This window comes from Perca fluviatilis, chromosome 14 (genome assembly GCF_010015445.1).
Source record: "Perca fluviatilis chromosome 14, GENO_Pfluv_1.0, whole genome shotgun sequence".
NCBI lineage: Eukaryota > Metazoa > Chordata > Actinopteri > Perciformes > Percidae > Perca > Perca fluviatilis.
The window spans coordinates 25,497,112-25,519,389 of NC_053125.1; the positions used below are offsets into that span (position 1 = coordinate 25,497,112).

A 22,278-nucleotide genomic window follows, 5' to 3' on the forward strand; every position below is an offset into this window, starting at 1 on the left:
TCTTGAGGTCAGTCGAAGTTGGATCGTTAGAAACGGATGCTCCTTTTCCTCTGCTGATCATCAGTTATTTTACAGATTAAGAGGAACTTTTGTTGTTTTTGTTCCAGGAAGTTAAAGAAGATTAGACTTTGGCTTAACCTGCTGGACACTTCACCAAACTGCAGCTCTTCATCATCACTTTGTTCATCAGGTCTTTCTTGACGTTTGTGTTGCTTTTTAAACTTATATCTGTCGCTTTTTCTATGTTTCTGTGGCTTTTTTGTCACGCCTTAGTCGCTATTCTTCTCATTATTGACACCTACACTTCCCGTAACGGAACTGGGGGGACTCGGGTTTCTCAGACTCTAGTCCTGCCTTCAGCAGCCAGGGATCAGATCCCAGTTCCTCCCTCGGTGTGTGTGGCAGTATCATACCAATACACGTTGATGATAATGGGTTGCAGCATGTGGGTCGGCTACTGGGAGGACTGGGAGCTTTAACCAAACACTACGAGAGAGAATCTGAGTCTGAATCCATTATTACTGTCTGGGACCCAGGGGTGTCGGACTGGGGGGAAAAAGGGGACTGAGTACCCAGGGCCCTCATGTGAAGAGGGCCCAAAAAGATGCTAGAATGAATAACTGTGGATGCGCGAAGGGTTCTTACTGGTAATACTGGGACTACACTAAAATGTTTTTTTTTTTTTTAAGTTTTTGCTTCTCTCATTTCCCATACTAAAAACAAAAAAAGCAAAATTTTAGCCAATATTCTCGTTGATTCTAACAGCAAGATGAATATGCTACTACTGAGCCGTTTTCAACAGTCGATTGGATGAGTTTCAGGTAAGTGTGATCTTCTTATTGAATATTTGCTACATGTATAAAGCGTAAAGCTGCGTGTTTAGACCTCCATCACTCCTACAAACTGGCATGCTGTGTCTGTCAGTGTTTCCGTGGTCGGTCATTACATTACTTGCCGTTTAGTTTTTATAGAAACCAAACCCATTTGGTTCATGTTCTGATATCAGCGCTCACTAAGACACTGGCTGGGTTTTCATTACAGTGACGGCTGGGGAAATATCCGAGGTGTGGCTGGGCCATATTCACTCAGTGTCAGTAACCACCCTGACACAAGTTAAAACAAACCAGTGCTCTTTGCAGTTTTCATGTCCCCAAAAAAGTGTTATTCAAATCTCACAACTACCTTTGAGAGAAGCAAAAGATGAAAGTATTACAGACAGAATTTTATATCAACAGCTTAATCTTTATTGTTTCGGCATGAATTATTTCATATTATATGATTCAATACATCAAAACTCTTGTGTGTTTTACTCTGCTGCTTCTTTTCCCTGTTAAAAAACACAGAAATGGTTTGTGTGAGATTGAGTAAGCGATAGGGGACAATAATTGTGATCTGTTAATTTTATAGTATTTAAACCTAATGCTTTATAAGATGAATATAATACTGTAAAGAATCTACTCTAACATATCGACAGATATACACTCACCTAAAGGATTATTAGGAACACCATACTAATACCGTGTTTGACCCTATCCTATCAATATGGGCCAACATTTCTAAAGAATGCTTCCAGCACCTTCTTGAATCAATAATAAACACCACCTAAACATTACTTTTTATTAAAAGTGGGGACCCATCCACCTCAAGGTTGTTCATGTTGTGGCTTCACAAATGCTTTGCTGGATACCTCGGTTGTAACGAGTGGTTATTTGAGTCAAAGTTGATCTTCTATCAGCTAGAATCAGTCGACCCATTCTCCTCTGACCTCTAGCATCAACAAGGCATTTTCGCCCCCCAGGACTGCAGCATACTGAATGTTTTCCTTTTTCAGACCATTTTCTGTAAACCCTAGAAATGGTTGTGCGTGAAAATCCCAGTAACTAAGCAGATTGTGTGGTCTGGCACCAACAACAATGCCATGCTCAAAGTTGCTTAGATCGCCTTTCTTTCCCATTCTGACATTCAGTTTGGAGTACATGAGATTGTCTAGACCTGGACGACACCCCTAAATGCATTGAAGCAGCTGCCATGTGATTGGTTGATTAGATAATTTCATCAACGTGAAATTTAACAGCTGTTCCTAATAATCCTTTAGGTGAGTGTACATCAAAGAATAATTGCATTATTAGTTATTTTTAACTAAACTGACGTATATATTTACCTTGCCAGAGTCACGGCTCTTTGCCCTCAGCTTGTTGACCTGGGACTCTGCGATGTCAGCGCGCTCCTCAGCCTCCTCCAGCTCATTCTGAACCTTCCTGCACTTGGACAGATGAGTGTTGGCCTGCTCCTCCTGAAATACAAGACATAGACATTTTTTTTCAAAAAGATCAGTAGTTCTACCGTACATTAAAATAACTATGATATATTGTCAAACTTTCAGTGTTGAACATGTATATTTTGTCCTTACCGCCTCCTCAGCCTGCCTCTTGTAGGCCTTGACCTTCAGCTGCAGTTTGTCAACCAGATCCTGCAGCCTGCCGACGTTTTTCTTGTCCTCCTCAGTCTGTAATAGGCAATATAGATTTGCATGTGTATTTTTAATGGTAACTATATTAGATTATGTTTGTACTGTACATGGTAGCTACCAAAGTGACTGTACCTGATAGGTGAGCTCCTTCACCCTCCTCTCATATTTGCGGACACCCTTAATGGCATCTGCTCCGCGTCTCTGCTCAGCCTCAACCTCTGCCTCCAGTTCACGCACCTTCAAAGAACAAGACAATAAGTATCTGTCTTTCCTTTCCAAAAGTCTTGCTTCAGTTGTGCAAATTCTTAACGTGACTTTCATACCCTGGACTCGAGTTTCTGGAGCTGCTTCTTGCCACCCTTCATGGCCAGGTTCTCAGCCTCATCCAGGCGGTGCTGCAGGTCCTTCACAGCGACCTCCAGGTTCTTCTTCATCCTCTCCAGGTGAGCGCTGGTATCCTGCTCCTTCTTCAGCTCCTCAGCCATCATAGCAGCCTAGAGCCAACAGACAGCATAACAAATTAATGAGTTTGTAGAAATATCTTGAACATATTGGAGTGAATGTAAGAACAAATGAAATGTAAACCTACATCAGTGATGGCCTTCTTGGCCTTCTCCTCTGCATTTCTTGCTTCCTGAACAGTGTCATCCACTTCACTCTGGACCTGGACCAGGTCAGACTCAAGCTTCTTCTTGGAGTTCAGAAGGCTTGTGTTCTAAAAGCCCCCCAAAAAAGGAACTTTAGTCGTTACATGCCTGATTTTCACGTTATTTAATTGTCATTCGATTTTTGAATTATTGAAGAAATGATTGGGCTTGTTCACCTGAGAGTGCAGAAGTCCAACACGCTCACTGGCATCCACCAGCTCCTGCTCAGCAACTTTGCGACCTCTCTCTGTCTGTTCCAGAGCAGCTCTAAGTTCCTCGATTTCAGCTACCATCAGACCGTTCCTGCGATCCACCATAGCAGCTTGTTCCTTGAAGTCTTCCTGTGCTCTGACGGCATCATCAAGGTGCAGTTGTGCATCCTAGTGAAAAAATATCAGGAAATTATTCACATGAATGCCAAAATGTACTGCATGTACTGACCATAGTCTGTGCAACAACTCTTTGTCTAACAATACCTTCAGCTGCGCCTGCACATTCCTCAGCTGCTTCTGGGACTCAGCAGCCTGGCGATTGGCATGGCTCAGCTGAATCTCCATCTCATTCAGGTCTCCCTCCATCTTCTTCTTGATTCTCAGGGCATCGTTTCTGCTCCTGACCTCAGAATCCAGAGTGCTCTGCATGGAGTCAATCACCCTCTGGCTGTTCCTCTTGATCTGCTCCATCTCCTCATCTTTCTCTGCCAGCTTCCTGTCCACCTCACCCTTAATCTGGTTGAGCTCCAGCTGGACACGCAGGATCTTAGACTCTTCGTGTTCCAGAGTTCCCTAATTATATCAAAGAATTAAATATTCATCTTTGCCTTTAAACATTTTTTGTATATTTGTCTATGATTAAGATTTTTTTTCAGAAGATATCCCCCAGAAAAATAGTACCTCAGCTTCTTCAAGAGCCGTCTGGATCTCAGCCTTCTCGGTCTCCACCTGCTTCTTGGACTTCTCCAGCTCATGGATGCTTTTGCCAGTCTCACCAATCTGTTCAGTCAGATCTGAGATCTCCTCTGCAGAGAGATACATGTGTTTTATATAGTTAAGCCTTACAATGTCAAATAAAAACACTTTATTCTAACACAATTGAATACAATGTAAGAAATTCAAGTTTTGAATACAATGTAACTGTTAAATAATGTAGAACTTACGTTGCAGATTCTTGTTTTCGCGCTTCATGGTCTCCAGCTGATCCAGAGATTCCTCATAAGAGTTCTTCATCTTGAACAGCTCAGTGCTGAGAGAACGAGCCTCCTTCTGTGCTCCCTCGAGCTCGGCCTGACCCTCCTCGAACTTCTGTTTCCACTCTGCCAGCACCTGAATAACATAATTAATACAGTTCAGTTGGTTATGTAGCAATATGAGGAAAAATAAATACATACCAAACTTGCATTGCTGGTTTTGCAAGTGGGGTCCCCCTCTGCTTTGCTATCGGGATGATTTGCCCTACTACAAGTTAATTTACCATCAAAATGACTTCAAAGCTCTTATATTAAAGGTCCCATGGCATGATAATTTCACTTTATGAGGTTTTTTTAACATTAATATGTGTTCCCCCAGCCTGCCTATGGACCCCCAGTGGTTAGAAATGGTGATTGGTGTAAACCGAGCCCTGGGTATCCTGCTCTGCCTTTGAATTTTTTTAGAACACAATGCTACCTTGTCAAAGTTCCTCTGCTTCTTGTCCAGGTTGGCAGCCAGCCCATTGGCCCTCTCCACATCAATCATGAGGTCCTCCACCTCACTCTGGAGCCTCTGTTTGGTTTTCTCAAGAGAAGCACACTTGGAGTTCACTGCCTCAATCTGCTCCTCAGCCTCCTGAAGACGCTGAGCCAGCTTTTTCCTGTTTGAAAAGGATGAGATTTTATTTACACTGAAACTACTTTTTTCCAGATATTTTTTCATGAATGAAATACAAATCATTACATAGTCTCAGAACCTAGATGATAGAGGTGACGAGATCTCGTTTTTACGCGATCTCGCGAGATTAAAACGTGACGAGATTTCTCGTCGAGGTGAAAAGTTGTCTCGTGAGGCGATGTGATGTCAGCGTGATGGAGCGTGGAAATTACTATTGAAGATCCTCCTACCACTTTTAAATCATTTGTGTGGCAACATTTTGGTTTTCCCGCGGAAAAAATAAACGGCGAAAGAGTGACAGACAAGACGAACACTATATGTAAACATTGTAAGAAAAAATGCTGTATACCGGCTAACACGAGCTCTATGCAAAAACACTTTACAGCACCACCACAGCTCTCTACTAACTACTGCACCCGCCGCGGTAAAACACATTAAAAGGGCAAACAACTCTAAAAGCCTTTGCATCTCTGCCACCGGTAAGTGCAAGAGCCACGGCAATAACCAGGGACATAGGCGTTTTCATTGCAGCTGATATGAGGCCATTTTCTGTAGTGGAAAATGTCATGTTATACAAAACATTTTGCAGTGTTTGCATGTCCTTTACTGCATATAATTCATTAAAATAGTAAAAAAAAAAAGTTAAATAACATTCATCATTAATAGTTGATTTCAAAATGCACCTAAATTGTTTAGCATTTTTTGATTTTTTCAGTTGAATAAAAAAACTATTTTCCATTCATATATTTCATCATTGAGGATTTCTTTAAATTTTTTTAAAAATCTCGCCTCGTTAACCCAATCTCGTGATGTGTCTCGTCTCGTGGAGTAAGCGTCTCGTCACACCCCTACTAGATGAACATAAGAAAGCACTGCTTTAATCTAAAATGTTATTTTCGTAATAAGATACTAAATACAAACAATTGAAAAACCTGTTAAGAACATATGTTTAAATGCAAGTACTATAGTTGAGTTATGCTAAAATGCTACACTTCTGAACTGGCCATTGAATTGTTTGAATCATACTCACTTGGATTCCTCAAGCTCCTCAGTGCGCTGGATAGCATCAGTTTCATACTTAGTTCTCCACTGAGCCACCTCACCGTTGGCCTTGGACATTCCACGCTGCAGCTCAGCCTTGGCCTCCTGCTCCTCCTCAAACTGCTCCCTCAGCAGATCACAGTCATGGCGGGCTGATTGCAGTCCATGGGCAAGAGCATTCTTGGCCTGGTGTAAGACATATGATTGAATTTACAACATTCCTTAATCCCAAACCAATAATACCAATACACACTCACTTAATGGTTTCTTACCTTAACCTCCTCTTCAATCTGTCTCTTCAGCTCCTCAATCTGCTGTGTGAATGCCTGTTTGCCTCTGGTCAGCTGGGAAACAAGAGCTTCTTTCTCTTCAATTTGACGGCTGAACTCACCTTGTGTGAAAGATGTCATGATACATTAGTTTTTGTCATGTTTGTTAAAAATATACACAACAGATCATTTAGTTTAAAAGTTTTAGATACCATTTTCTGTGAGGAGACGTGCTTTCTGTCCATTTGAGTCATTGATTTGACGGACATTTTCATCATTCTTGGTCTTCAGTTCGCTGAGTTGGTCCTCTAGAGTACGGCACATCTTTTCAAGATTTCCCTAATGAGTAAATAGAGATGAGATCAATCATCAGATTTCATTGATAATATTAATTACATTATTTACTATACTTATTTAGTTAATAAAATAGCCTGTAATGCATTGTGTACCTTGGCTTTAGCAACAGCCTCCATGTTGCTGGAGAGGTCATCAATCTCCATCTTGTATTCACTCTTTTCCTTCTCAAGCTTCTGCTTTACACGCTGGAGGTTGTCGATCTGCTCTCCCAGCTCAGCTACGCTGTCAGCCTGCTTCTTGCGAAGAGCAGCAGCGGTGGCTTCATGCTGCAGAGTGGACTCCTCAAGATCACGACGGAGCTTCTGGAACTCGGCTTCACGCTTCTTGTTCATCTCAATCTGAGCAGCAGTGGCACCGCCGGCCTCCTCCAGCCTCTCACTGATCTCCTCAAGTTCCCTGGAGAGGTCAGCTCTCTGCTTCTCAACCTTGGCACGAGCAGCACGCTCAGCCTCAATCTCCTCCTCCAGTTCCTCAATACGAGCCTGTTGAATATAGATGTGATGTCTTTCAGTAAACTTTCACTTTTAATACACAAAATTGGGAACACATGCAGAAATGTTTCATGTAATGCGATATATCACCTGGAGCTCCTTGATCTTTTTCTGAAGCTGAGCACCCAGTGACTGCTCATCTTCAATCTTGCTAAGGAGCTGACTGATTTCAAAGTCCTTCCTGTGAGAATTATAGATAAAGTACATAGAGTTCATGCAGATGACCACAATTTTTTAAAGAATGGTTGTACAAATTAAAAAATTACATTACTTTTTGATCTTCTCATCAGACTGCTGCTTGTCATTCTCAAGATCCATGATGGATTCCTGGGCCAGTTTCAGATCACCCTCAAGCTTTCTCTTGGCTCTCTCAAGGTCCATACGGAGCTTCTTCTCTTGCTCCAGAGAACCCTCAAGCTAAGAAATAAGGTTAGTTTTTAACTATCACATTCAAGAAGAATACTCTTGCTTTGCCAATCCAAGAGACTTTGTAAACTTACATCATCCACTTGCTGCTCAAGCTTGGTCTTGGCCTTGGTCAGAGTGTTGACTTTGTCTTCCTCTGCCTGCAGGTCATCAAGAGTCTGCTGATGAGCCTCCTGAAGGGCTTTCTTTTCCTTGGTCAGCTTAGCAATGCTCTCATCTTGAGAGGCCATCTCCTCAGTCAGATTCTTAACCTAAGTGTGCAAGACAAATCTTGTCTTTAAACGGTCATCATTATAATCTTACTTGATCTGCTGGACAGATTATTATTTACCAACCTTGTTCTCTGTGGCATGTTTCTCTTTTTCCACTTTGGCCAAGGTAAGCTCCAGGTCATCAATATCCTTCTTGAGCTCAGAGCATTCATCCTCCAGCTTTCTCTTCTTGGCAGTGAGCTCAGCATTCATTTCCTCTTCATCCTCCAGTCTCTCGGTTGTCTCTTTGAGTTTGGCCTCAAGCTGAATCTTACTCTTGATAAGTCCCTCACATCTCTCTTCAGCATCATTCAGATTCTCTGATTCCTAGTTAATTTTCCGAAAATAGATGTTAGCACATTAACATTAAAAACATGAAAAAGCAGAACTGTCCGTTGGTGTGTACTTACAGATGCTACTTGGAGCTGCAGATCATTCTTCTCCTGCAGAAGGGACACCATCTTCTGCTCCAGTTCCTTCTTCTTGGCCAGGGCAGCAGCCAAGTCAGTGGTCATCTTTTCATAGTTCTCCTTCATAGCTGCCAGCTCCTTCTCAGTTTCAGCACTCTTTAGCAGAGGCTTGATCTTGTAGTACACCTTCATCCATGGCCAGTGTTTGACATTCATGAATGAGCGGACATTGTACTGGATGGTATATACAGCATCCCTGTTTGAAAGAAGTTGCTGTTAGGGACAAAGTTATTCCTCATTATTCATTCCATGGCTGTGCACTCAAAATTGTAGTTTTCAACATGCCTCGTCGCTGTCATCTTCACAAACTCTTTTCTCATGAGGTAACCACGGCACAAAGCCTGAGTCATGGTGACCAGAGATGCCAGTTTTTCATCTCTCATCTCCTCTAGGACACCCAGCAGACCGGCCTTGAAGAACACCTGATCAAAGAGAAAATAGAAATTGACTTCATGTCTGCACTGTGCACTATTCTAAACATTATACCAGAAATGACTCAGATAGCATGTACCCCACACAATCATATGAATGTCTTATATTATTATGAAAACTTTTTTATATCTTCATAAGGATCAGGATATGTAGCAAAATATCGTAGACAGTGAAACACAATTATTCTAAATGGCTGATGGCAGCTGTGCTTTTTTCTAGGAAACTTCAATCCTGTATGGATACTTTTACTAGTCTTTTGCTATTACTTGGTGCACAAGACAAAGTGTAACCTGCTTCATCAATGGCCACATGGTGGCGCAAATTTTCTATTTCTATCCTTTAGTCGCTCAATGTCTTAATTTCCCATTACAGTACATAAAATTGTGTAAGACTTTTTTAAGATTTTTTAACAGACAAAATGCACTGACCATCATTGGAAAGTACCACTAAAGTATATAAATGCAATCAAGGGGCTTACCTTGGTGTGTCCGAATTTGTACTCATCATGATTAACATCAATTGATCCAAGCAGCTTCTCTGAAGCCTTCTTGTTGTCAATGAACTGGCCCTCGGGGATGACACTGGCATTCAGCACCTTGTACCTTTTTATGAGAGTTAATGGTTAGTGTCAGCATTTTCTTTTAATAATCTATCAAAATTCTTTAAATATCCATTGATACCTCTGCTTGAAGTCAGCATAGAGAATTCTGCTGGGGAAACCTTTTCTGCAGATTCTGATACCCTCCAGCACACCGTTACACCTGAGCTGGTGGATGACCAGGAAGTTCTCCATGAGACCTGTAAAAAATACATTTCTTAATTACTTCCTTGAATAAATAGTTAGGCTCTAAAATTAAGTAAATACCAATAAAACAAATCACTCCTCAAAGAATCTCTTGAGATTCAGTTTTCTATGTACCTGGAGTCTTTGACTCATTGGGAATCAGGCAGCGCACAAAGTGAGGATGGGTGCTCCTCAAGTTAGTCATCAGTTTGCCCAAGTTCTCCTGTAGATCCAGAATGCTGAGTTATATCATGCATATAACAACTGTGAGTTTGAGCATAAATTGAGATACTGTATATGAGATAAGTTTGCAACCTTACCCTAAACTGTGAAGACACAGTCTGCATAGAACCACCCTTCTTCTTGCCACCCTTCTTTGCACCACCAGTTTCTGTAAATGTTTTTAAATATACATGTTATGTTAGAATGTGTTAAAAATTATACAGTATAACCTTAAAATGTGTTTCAGTTTACTGTAGTTACTATCATACCCTCAACGACGGGAGGATACAGAACAGCCAGCAGTTTCACTGGGGATTTCTGGTACAGCTGAATGACAGACTCATTCAGTGGATCCTTGTTCTTGTCCAGCCAGCCAGCGATATTGTAGTCCACGGTACCGGCGTAGTGCACCAGGGAGAAGTGGGCCTCAATCTTGCCCTTGGCGGGCTTAGGCTTTTCAAATGCTTTGTTTTTGCCAAGATGCTGGTCATACAGCTTGTTCTTGAAGGATGTGTCTGTGGCCTTGGGGAACATGCACTCCTCTTCGAGGATGGAGAAGATTCCCATGGGCTTGAAAAAAGTGTGAAGAAGTATGTCATTAAGTGATACATTAAGTCAAATTAAGAACAATTATATATGATTACCAAATGAAGTGATTACCTTTTCAATGAGCTCAATGCAAGCAGCCAAGTCCATGCCAAAGTCAATGAACTCCCAGATAATACCCTCCTTCTTGTACTCCTCTTGCTCCAGGACAAACATAGTGTGGTTGAAGAACTGTTGCAGTTTCTCATTGGTGAAGTTGATGCACAGCTGTTCCAAGGTGTTGAACTGTGATGGGACAAATAATTAGTATAATCTCTCACAGGGCAATAAAAATTATTCTCTCATGAAAAGCATCAGCCTCAGAATTGTTTGAAATGACGCTTACGTCAAAGATTTCAAAGCCAGCGATATCCAGGACACCAATGTAGAACTGTCTAGCTTGTTTAGTGTCCAAACTCTGGTTGATACGGACAACCATCCACAAGAACATCCTCTCATAGATCGACTTGGCCAGGGCAGGCACTGCGTTCATCACCTGAATAAAAACAAGGATGTGATTTGTTTAAAATCAACTGTCATCCATCTTGTAAAACGATGGAATACTGGTATTTCAAATTTTTCTAATGAAATAAATGACACAATAGATAAATAGAAGTGATAACAGTTTATCTCAATTACCTGAGGTACAGTCTGTCCCTTGGTGACAAATTCATTTCCGACCTTCACTCTGGGATAGCACAGAGCCTTGAGCATGTCAGCCGAGTTCAGACCCAGCAAGTAAGCAACCTTGTCAGCCTCTGAAAATAGTTCAGAGATTTCCATCATGATATGAACAGAAACCAGTGTGATTAAGAACTGTATAACTGTTTTCCCCCAAGCTATTCACTCTGAGCTGGCATTAAATACTCACCCTCTGTGCCATCAGGCTCAGCCTGCTCCTCACGCTGCTTCTGCTTGAACTTCATGTTACCATGGTGGAGCACAGCACCAGTCATTCTGTAGATGCTCACCTTCTCTTCACCAGTGAAGCCCAGGATATCAATGGCATTCTGAGTTCAAAAGAGGTCCACACAAACATAATCACTTTAGAAAAATGCACTTAAAAAGGCAGTTTTGATGTGGATATATTTAAATAAGTAAAAATCACTCACATCAGTGGCTTCCAGCTCAACTTTGTCATCAATGCTGGCCACAGTGATCTGACCCATGCTACACATGGGGAAGTCGTAGGGGTTGGTTGTGATGAGTGCCTGATCTGGAGATCAAAAAAAGGGTGAACACGTGAGAACATTTGTTTCTTATGAGAACAGGTTAACCAATTTGCAGCCTCTCAATCTTCTTACCAAGTATCTCAGGGATGTGGCCGGTCATCATCTGGAAGAAGATGTGGTAGCCTCTTTCATCAGAAAGCTGGTATGTCACTCTTGACTTCTCCAGCAGATCTACAAATATTGTTCATAAATTACAGTCTGACCAATTCTCAATTCCAGTTGTTTGTATGTACTATGAGTATTATTACTTACATGTCTCAATATCAGCACTAGACAGTTTGCCAGTTGTGCCGAAATGGATTCTGATGAATTTACCCTGTTTGGAACAAAGGATTTTTAATGTCCCTCCACATTGGCAATCTGTAACAAGACCTCTTTCATGTGTAGAAATTGTTCCATACTTACAAAACGAGAAGAGTTGTCATTCCTAATAGTTTTGGCGTTACCATAGGCCTCCAGCAGGGGATTGGCTGCAATAATCTGATCCTCCAGTGACCCCTATAATCCAGGTTTAGAATTACAGTCAGAAAATGACTTCATTTCCCCCTTGAAAAATATTCTATAGAGGAAGAAGCCTGAATTGTAATCATACAGTAACATACCTTTGATTCGTCCCTCTTCGGTCCACCAACTGCAATTGTTGCAAAGTACTGGATGACACGCTTGGTGTTCACAGTCTTTCCAGCACCAGATTCTCCACTAGGTATAGACATAAACTTTTAAGAATTTGATCAAGATATTTGACTATGTTAAATAAAGTCAACAAATGTAAATGTAACAAACTTACGTGATCAAGACAGACTGGTTCTCCCTATCTGTAAATAAAAAAAGAAATAATGTAATAATAATTAAGTTTTACTGCAACAAAAACCCCTTTATACTCATACATTCTACATTGTTTGGGTAATGACTTACCAGTAAGCATGAACTGAAAAGCGTTGTCAGAGACAGAGAAGATGTGGGGTGGAGCCTCCATACGCTTCTTGCCTCTATATGCACTTACACATTCAGCATCGTACACTGGGAGCCACTTGTAGGGGTTCACAGTGGCACAGAACAACCCAGAGTAGGTCTGAAAGTGATCATAGAGATTCAACAGTTAACTCTATGTTTCCTGCAAGTTTAGCAATTCGCAATAGTTCTTTTCTCATTAGGCAGATTGTCTTCACTAGATCATCCATGCTGCAAAAACGCTCTTTGAGGTTATACAGCACAGAGGCTTCATTGAGATGGGTCATCATGGCCATGTCCTCAATCTTGTCATACTTGGGAGGGTTCATTGGATGGACATCTTCTTCTTTCACTGTCCTCTCCTGCAACAGGACATTAGACACAATGAGAACTAATCATATTGAATTCCCAGTTGACTGTGACTTCATGATACTAACCTCCTTAGTGTCCAGGAGTTCAACGGTGACTTTGCCACCATCTTTCTTGAGGATTTTTGCCTTCAAGTACAGCTCCTTGACATCGGCTACATAGCAGGCACTCTTGGCATCAAATGGTGCAGTTTGAGCCTCAATTCTCTCCTTTTCTGGCTTACGAAGGTAAACAGCAGCTTTGCCATAAATGGCCATCTCCGCGTCCGTACTCATGGTGGCGGTTTACTTCTGTGAAGTAATTACAAATAAGAGTAAACCTATATATAAATAATTTTATATTTAGACATTAAAACTAATGTCTTCTATCCATATGACTGGGAAGCCCAGAATTATATAGTCCAATGAAATAATTAACATATACCTATCAAATTGAGTTCTGGGCATCATCACAAGTCAGTAACTCAAACAATAGCAATCTTAGAATGATGGTTTCTGTTCATTTAATTGAACAGTTCCTAAATGTCTGGTGTTGTACTAAACATCAACAATATATCAATACCAAAATATTTTCTACATTATTACAAGAGACCTTTAGCTTAGTTAAAGCCTTTCAGACCGTTAGACTGATTGTCTATGCTGTAATTTCATTATGTTGCTCTATAATTTACACACAACATCTGCTGCATGTCTCTCCATCCAGGGAGAGAGATTCATGCTCAGTTTCTCTTCCTGAGGTTTTGTCTTAATTGGATGCAAAACACCTAAGGTCATGGATTAAACACACTAATACTTAAAATAAAAGTTGTACATACCTTATCCTTTCCCCTTGTGAAAAGAATGTTGCACTCCACAATCCTATCGAAAACATCATGGGTTAGTCAGTGCAGGAAAAAACATCAAATTAATTGAAAACTTTGTTGACATTACATTGTAGAGATACGTAAACAAAATATATAAATTTCATCTTGTATCAAAGATGCACAGTGTGCATTGAATACATACATTCATTCTTGCACTGAACTGCCTTGCACTATATTTATATTTAAATCTTAAATCTTGACTATACTGATATTGCACTATTCTTTCCCTCTCTTCAATTGTTATGTATATTTTTTTGTAAATTCCATTGTCTTGTTACTTAACAGTATTTATTTTATATGTCTTACTGTTCTTTCTGTTTTTATTCTTTATATAAGTGAGTGTTGTACTTTAAGAGCAAAGATTAACCAGAGTCAAATTCCTTGTTTGTTTACACAAACCTGGCCAATAACGCTTATTCTGATTCTGATTTTGACTAAATATAATGTCATATATATTCCAAAATGAGAAATACATCTAAATGGTACGATGCATAGTAGTAGACCACCTCACCACAAGCTGGAACTTCAATCGCCTTCCTCCACGCTGTCTAAGGCACCCACACGGACCCCTTATATTCAGTCTGGTGTGCTTACAAAGCAGAGGTTGAAACAGATTTACATGCCAATTATGGTAAGGGTGACAGTTGAGACTTGGCGCATTTTTGCTGGTTCTATATTTGGAAGAATCCCTACCCTGAGAAAGCAGCTTTTGAGTTATTTTAAAACATTCACATATATACACACATTTTTTAAAGATTATAATAGGAAATGGTGGTGTTGGTTGACCAATTTTAAGATGAAGATTACCTTTAAGATGTTTGATGATTGATTGACATTTTTTAATTTGAGACTATGTTGTGGGATTTTAAATTCATATTAGGAATTTAAAGTTTATTATCTGACAGACAGCAAATGCATCAAAGGTAGATGAACATTGACATTATGGTCTTAAATTATTTCATGCTTGCGCTTGTTTGGTAATTTCTTGACTCCTAATAAACCTGCTTGTGCTGAGGTGAGTAGAGATGACCAAATGAGATTAGTTTTCATATAGATTAGAGCAACAGTGGTTTTGGTACTTGTTTTGACATGATGTGATGGGTTTCCAAACTTTTGGCAACCTTTACTGAAAATGCAAGACAAAAGAGACAAAAATGACTTTTTACACTTTTTACTCTTTTAGTCATGTGAATTGGATTATTATGGGTATTATTAAAGCAATCATTAGTGTGGATATGTAAACATACCAGGATATGACTTACTATGTAATATTTCTGATCACTATGAAAGCAACATTTTTATTAAATGTGATTATATTTTTACAATTGCACATTTATTATTGCTTTTTCTAAACTAACTTAACATGATTTTACAGAAATGTCAATGTCTCCTGAAATGTAATTTCAATTCATTCAGGCTCTGAGATGTCTTTTTAAAGGAGATTCAGTCTACATACTATAGAATGATTCAGATTAAGCAGTCAGAGTGAGCCAGTTGTCAGCTAACTTGGGGTGCGATGTAGAGCATATGCTTCTTCTGTGAGCCACATTTTTAGGGGCCCCTCTGTCAAGATCCATCTTGTAATTTGAGTGGTTTCAAAATTTGCTGTGTGAAGATGAGAAAAGTGGGAATGTCATCGAAGTGGGAGGGTGCAAAGCCTGCCCTGGATTGGTTGACTGTATATTATTAAGCAAAAGAATGCTTTGACCAAAACGGAATATAGCTTTAAACATTAGTAAACATACTGTACATACTGTACTGTAAGTGTTACCAGAACATCTTGCCATGCTTTCAGATTTGCCCTGGATGTCACAAATTGTCTTTTAGTGGACTATTGATATATTGATATAATTGATTGAAAATATGTTTGTCGGTTCTGGGAATGGGAAAAAGAATTTTCAAAATGTAATTTTCACGCAAATGTACAATTTACACAAGCTACTGTACTGCATGTTAGACGAGAGAGAAACAAAGTAGTGAAATAGTTAGGGCACATCAAGTGTAAGGTACTGTACAGTGAAAATACATCATGCATATCTTCTAAGATTTCATTGAATAGGATGTTCACTAAATGTTTTGTGTAATAAAATCTCACATACATACACACACACACAGTTTCAAGCAGTGATTAAAATGTTTCAGGTATGGGCTCCTACAATGCTTCTTAGTCCTGTTTTTCATCAAATGTTTAAGATTATTTGATGTTCAGATGACTGTTTGCCCACCAAGGCGTTGCAGTGAGCACACAGCTGATTGATTTCTCACAGCAAAGCACTCCCCCTTCCAGAGTTTACCTCACTTGGTCAGATGTCAAAGCCATGCTATTTAGGCTTCTTTGAAAGAATAAAAATGATCAAAGCTACTATTTTGTTTTCGTTATAATTTATGCTCACCAAACATGATGATTATGGAAATAATTACTGCATTCAAGCAAGAGACCTATAATAATCCAGTTTTAACTGACACAATTAGCTAATTAATTAAAATATGTGGTGGCTCCTAGTTGTTTCCCTCTAAGGGGCAAAAAAGAAAAGAGATATATTATCTACTCATCTTGTACAACGCTCAGCCAGTGTTGAGAGCAAGCCCATGAATCAATCAGTTTTGTTTGTTTGTTTTTACGAGTTCTTTTAATACCTCTCATAATATTTTGTGTGCTGCATTGCGCCAACTCAATGTAATTAGATAGGCTAGGTGTCAAAGTCCTGAGAAGGAAGAGATGTCAGAGGACGCCTGGTGTTGGGGGGGGGGGGCGGACATTTGAAGCACACGGCAGTTGTTGAAGCTTCTGAAAAATGCCAGTCTGCTGGCTAGTTACAGTACAAGAGTAAGATAGCATGATGGAAACACTTTGACCATTCATGTTTTAACCTATTTATGACTATAAAAAAAGACCATAAAAGGGACAAGCTCACAGAAGGGCAGTATGTATTAATATGGGTGGATAAAGTCAAACTGTATAGTGGCACAATTTGAGCCAGAACTCAAGTCATTTTGGCACAAACGGAACCCCATAGTGGTCGGTAGAGAGAAGCAGGAAACGGTAGCTGACTCAGAGATTTGTTGTGACAATGTGGAATTTGAGAACATGGGACTGAGCCCTCTTGGACTGCTTCACTCCTCGCCACGGATTGGCGGGGAGGCGGAGTCAGCCTCACTCTACACACTCCAGCTTTGATCCTCAATAATAACTCTATACCGGCTGTCTGTTGCAGAGAAGACAGACACAAGATGGACCTCTGTCCTCTGGTCTCCTGGTTTGGATCTTAAATGACTGAAGACACACAAGGTAATGTGTGAATGTGTTGATGTTGGTGTTGTCATGATATGAATCCTGTTGTATAGATTTAGTGTGTGAGGGTTGGTGGATTAGACCAGAAGTTAACAGATAATAATGTGGTCGGTTCTCTCAGTAAAGAGACAATTCAACAACAACAGTTTAACACACATTTGATTCATTGAAGACAGATCGTCCTGAAACCTGATCCACATAAAAAGCTGAAGAACCAAGCAGGCCTTAGGGGCGCAATACTAATGATTTAGATTAATAAGAACCTGAGAAAAAAAGTACTGTGGAAATCCCAGCTCTTACACTTCCTTCTCTTTTAGTGAAATGTTTTCCTTCACATGAATGAAATAGATGTGTTTGGTCTCTTTACAGCAGCGAGGGATCGGACCAAACCTGAGACACCAAACACAACAAGTCCACCAAACACAACAAGTCCACCACAACCAGAGAGTCGGGGAAGGATCTGTCTCTACTGTGGACTGACAGCAGCAGCTCTGCTGCTGTCAGTCCATTCAGCGAATATAAGATCAGCAGATGATGGATCAGAGTTTAATTATTAACAACTGAGGCAAAACTGTTAGAATTAACTGTTAATATCACAGTCACAAAGAAAATACTAGTTTCTCATTGGCAGGTAAAATAACAGCAGGTAACCATAGCGATGTTGATGTTTCACACACATGAAATCAAATATAAAAGTCTAATTACAGAACTGATATACAAAAACAATTATGGAGGAAAACAATGTTCCCATTATTTTCATGGGATATCTCGTCAAACTGTTAGAGGAGACCGAGGCAATCGTAACATATTTTACATTTTCCTTCATAACTCACAGACGACTTGAAATACTCTCGTCATCTTTTGATACAAGAAACATATTTATGTGCTCTAATTAAGGATACAATTAATACATTTAGAGTAATAAGGACAAGACTATAATACATTGAATGCAAAAGTCAGAGTGTTACAATTGTCCCCAATCTTATTGTTACTTAAGATATTTTTGTATTTGGTTCAAATTCTTTGTTCTTATGCAACAGTTACTTTGTATGTATGCATTTGTTTTTATGTATTTATTGTGTTTTGTATTAATATTTAATATGTTTATTTATGTATGCACCTTTCACCAAGGTAAAGACAAAACCCTTTTCTGATTCTGATTCATATGCATTCAAAGCAAAAATGTATTTATATTTTTGCAGAGGGTAGGCAGCTATTGTAGTGTTAACTAGTTATTTATTATTTGAGTTGAGTTAAAAGTATATTGTTCTCAAAAACATTGATCAGGTCAAGACAGACTATATAATAAGCTATATAAAGCTATATAATATTTCCACTTTCTGTCAATATCTAATAATTTTATTAAAAAAAAGGTGCTTACAGAACCATGCTGTAAATGGCAATGCATTCTGGGAGAGCTGTCTGTCTGTCTGTCTGTCGTTCTGTCTGTCTGCATGTTCCAGCTGTGATCACTGAGACCATCAGGATATTTAAATGAACTGATGATCACAAAGATCTTCTGCTCTGATTTTATCTGACAGGTTTTAAATGTTTGATCTGATGTTTCATCTCATTCATTAATTTGTCCCAAAAAAAATGTTTCCTTTGTATTTCATTACTTCATTTCAATAAGATATTAAACTTGAAGAGTCCAAAATTTCCGGAAGAGAATAAAGTTATTTAAATGTTATTAATTTAAATGTTCTTTGCTGACTGTGATATACGTACTTTACGTTACTTTTTATGTTCAAGAACAAGTGCTTCAGTAATGTTTAGCAGAAGAATAAGAAGATTGTCCACCTGTCCACCAGGTGTCCTCAGACTCTCCTCATCCTGATCACCTGGGTCTCATTTCCCAATCACCCTGTCAGCACATATACCAGACTTGTTCTGCTGGAGGAGACATGAGACTAAAGGAAGAGCAAACAAAGCAACGACACAAACAGAACGTAATATAGAAACATTGCTGCTGGAAATCTTACAGCTGCATCTACTAGAAATATCACAGCAGTGACTATGAGAACTTTGCAGCTCTGAGAGAAGTTGTAACTTTGTTCCAATGATGTGATCTGACTTTTGGGCCTCCTGGTGTGTGTTCTGCAGCTTCATGAAGACAGAAAACCAGAGTTTGTATCTGATATCAGGTGCATCAACTCAGTAGTGTTGGACCAGCTCATAAAACACATTTATACCAATTCAGCAAATGTAGAACTGAGACTAAATAAACCTGTAAATATCTGTCTCACATCAGATGGTTTTAACAGCAGTCATATAACAGAAGTTACACAGCTTGGCCATCTGGTGGCGCTGTAGAAGAACTTATTTTCCAAAAGCTGCTGAAGTTTTACTAAGAAACAAACTTCCATAGATTACTCAGATCAAGTGACATTTAATATAAAATGATCCATTTAGGGCTTCATGAAGTTTCTTTCTCCTTAGTTTTTCATGATGCGTCCCCGAAATGTGCTAAACTAATCAAACTGATGAATGAAATGCTTTCAACTCCGTGTGTGTCCTTCAGTTAATATTGATTGAAAATTGAAGTCTAGTTCAGCTACTAAGAAATTCAGATCAAGCGCTGACATAAAAAGTTGAATTGTGAACTGAATTGTTTCCCTACAATTGTTGCTGCATTAATATGATCTCATTAACCATTTAGTTCAGTGGTTTATGTGTATTGCACCATAAATTGTTCAAAATTTCAATTTTGCTCAAAAGTGGAGCTCTCAAACTCCCCAATGTTGAACCCAAAGTTACGCCCTTGACATGGATTAATGATGGACATCACTCCCTTGTTAAAAATATGCTCCTGTGAGCATGTATAGTTGTGTAATTTTAGTTATCTTTTATTAGTACAATGGGAAGGTGTAACAAAATGTACAGACAATAATTTAAACCAGTACTAAAACACAGAGATTAAGAGTTGAGTTCAGTATTCGTATGTTTTTCTGTGCATGTTTAAACGTCCATTGTGTGTGCATTAAACACTGTATGTGTGACCAGAGGATTGTGCAGGTATGTATGAGGAGGAAGAGGTGTAAAATGTGGTATGTTATGCACCTTAGTGAATCTGGCCTTCAGTGTCTTGCATATGTTAATCAGTTTTAGATTTTTAGACTACTTTTTGAATACACACTGAGTTGTAGATATTTATATCAGTAGTTGTATTGACAGATTTCCAACAGAAATAACAAAGCTTCAAGATTCAAATGACCTGTAGCTAAAATTGGTGCTTATTCAAATCAAAATGGGGCACGCAGCCCAGCACACCCGCCTGGTCTGTAAATCTGAGTGTGATCTTATACTTGTGTCTTTGTAAGTGAGGAGATTTTTGGAAAGTGTGGTGATTTTGTCATGTCCTAGATTAGAGTTAGCGTAAGTGTTGGGGTTAGACATGCAGGTGGGATGATTAGTTATGTATTAGGTCAAGGAGGGTCAAGCAGGCAGTCACCACTGTAGACTTTTTGTTTTCCATTGTAAACATGACGGCAGCTGTGTTGTCTCGCTCTGTGGTGGCTACCGAAACCACACGGAGACGTATATGAATTGAACTTGGACAGAAAGGTGTAGTGGGGCTGTGGTATACAGCCAGTATATTTGAAGGAGATATTCAGACACAGGAGTCCACAGAGGGAGGAAGACCAGCAACAAATAAGATAAGGTTGGTGTTCTTATTTCTTTTTAATATTATTATGTTCTTATATCCACATTATTGTCATGACTGAACTAAAAACGCAAAGGCAAAGGCAAAACTTGACATTTACTTTTTTGCTCACCAGCCCCTGTGGCTAGTGGTTATATGATGCTACTAGCCACTATTGTGTGGGATATTGTGTGCTACAATTGACTTGAAGAATCAGATTTATAAACATTTTAAATGTAAATGAGCACTGTAAACACCCAAATCAAGACTACATAAAATGTAAAATGCTTCAGTCATCCAATATTCAGCTCTGATAATGTGTGCAAAGCTCCTTTTTGTATGAACACATGCAACCAAATAAGACACAGACATACAAACAGTAGCTTCTTATTGCATAAGTGGTGCAGGGTTGTAGAAGATTTTTATTTTTATTTTTTGCATGTCTTACCGATAGCACTTTAGCACTTACAGTTGATTGACTGTACTTTATAAACGTAGTGGTTTTCCTAAAGACTAACCTCAGAAACTTTAAAGGCGCATTCCACTGATTTTATAATATCACCAACTATAATATTTTGTGAGTATACTGATATTTTTGTGTGTATTTTTCTTCATTTGATTGACTTTTACTCTTCCAGATATGGCAGTAAACTTTTCTTCCTCCAATGACTCCCTTCTCCAGCCTAACCTTCCTTTCGGCATGGCCTGCTTCTTCATCAAACCAAACTGCTTCATCTTTACTGCATTCTACATCACCGACATCCTCCTCCTCCTCCCTCTCTGCATCCTCGTCCTCTACCTGGGTATTCCACGATGGCGGCGACATCGCTCCACCTCCGCAGCAACAACGAGTCACTCAGACAGCTTCACCTACCACATGGTCGCCATGGAGCTGATTGGTGTATTTGGACACACCCTCTGCTGCTGTGGTATCTACGGGGATCATGTTTATGTATTTATTGTGGGGTTCTTTCTTTGGGGCTTTAATTGGTATGGAAAGATTTTCTTTCACACGCTGACCTGTGTGGAGCCCTACCTGGCTGTCGTTCATCCCGTCACCTACCTGAGTCTGAGACGAGAGAGAGGGATCAGAATCAGAAATATCATCATTAGCTGTGTTTGGCTGCTTTGCTTTGTAGCAACAGGTCTGGTTACTTTGAATGATGTATCATTGATTGTGGATTTTAGCCTCTTGATTGTCTCCTTGATCGTCATTTCCTTCTGCAGCCTTTCTGTTCTCTGCGTTCTGATTCGTCCAGGGCCAGGGGAACGGGGCGGGGACATGGAAAGAGTTGATCAATCAAAGAAGAGGGCCTTCTACACCATCGTGGCCATACTGGTAGTGCTGTTGTTGAGATGCTTTGCAAGTATAGTTTTGACTGTTCTTGATGTGTCACGTGTTGACTGTTTGATGACAATAATTGAAATCTGGTTTTATATCCCCAGCAGTCTGGTGTTACCTCTGCTGTTTCTACACAGAGCAGGAACATTAGCGTGTCGTAAGAACAACACCTAATGGGGATAAGGATTAGATTTGAATGAAGACCACAGAAGGTTAATGGACATCCAGGCTTCAACTGGACATACAACTAGGTGTCTTCAGCATAGAAATGAAAATA

At 39.6% G+C, this 22,278-nt stretch overlaps 2 protein-coding genes across 2 annotated transcripts in view; one reads left to right on the top strand and one right to left on the bottom strand.

Moving 5' to 3' along the window:
• Positions 1–1,221: 1,221 nt before the first annotated feature.
• LOC120573128 (myosin heavy chain, fast skeletal muscle-like) lies at positions 1,222–14,265 on the bottom strand. The gene is made up of 41 exons (XM_039822609.1): positions 14,236–14,265; positions 13,677–13,719; positions 12,931–13,152; positions 12,712–12,855; positions 12,458–12,614; positions 12,330–12,357; positions 12,145–12,241; positions 11,948–12,040; positions 11,795–11,858; positions 11,615–11,713; positions 11,423–11,526; positions 11,182–11,320; positions 10,950–11,068; positions 10,657–10,806; positions 10,386–10,556; positions 9,995–10,295; positions 9,824–9,894; positions 9,639–9,726; positions 9,400–9,517; positions 9,198–9,321; positions 8,573–8,709; positions 8,228–8,483; positions 7,902–8,144; positions 7,641–7,817; positions 7,412–7,557; positions 7,231–7,321; positions 6,742–7,131; positions 6,505–6,631; positions 6,296–6,414; positions 6,013–6,209; positions 4,782–4,965; positions 4,274–4,439; positions 4,011–4,135; positions 3,594–3,902; positions 3,294–3,497; positions 3,060–3,185; positions 2,794–2,964; positions 2,603–2,707; positions 2,411–2,506; positions 2,162–2,293; positions 1,222–1,327 (listed from the first exon to the last, which is right to left on the bottom strand). Exons 3-41 carry the CDS (start codon positions 13,135–13,137, stop codon positions 1,307–1,309), a joined length of 5,796 nt encoding a protein of 1,931 aa, XP_039678543.1. The 5' UTR covers positions 13,138–13,152; positions 13,677–13,719; positions 14,236–14,265; the 3' UTR covers positions 1,222–1,306.
• Positions 14,266–16,893: 2,628 nt separating this feature from the next.
• Positions 16,894–22,278, top strand: part of LOC120572171 — a 284,405-nt gene continuing 279,020 nt past the window's right edge. The window contains exon 1 of the mRNA XM_039821345.1: positions 16,894–17,013. The gene's annotated coding sequence lies outside the window, so the exon portion shown is untranslated. The remainder of the gene's footprint in view (positions 17,014–22,278) is intronic.

Bases quoted from the DNA above. Each gene is read 5' to 3' on its own strand.
- LOC120573128 (XM_039822609.1), bottom strand. From the start codon at position 13,137: ATGAGTACGGACGCGGAGATGGCCATTTATGGCAAAGCTGCTGTTTAC. The intron at 6,632-6,741 runs GTACACAATGCA...TTTACTCATTAG, and splicing joins AGGCTGTTGCTAAAGCCAAG to GGAAATCTTGAAAAGATGTG. The intron at 6,415-6,504 runs GTATCTAAAACT...CTTTCACACAAG, and splicing joins ACGTCTCCTCACAGAAAATG to GTGAGTTCAGCCGTCAAATT.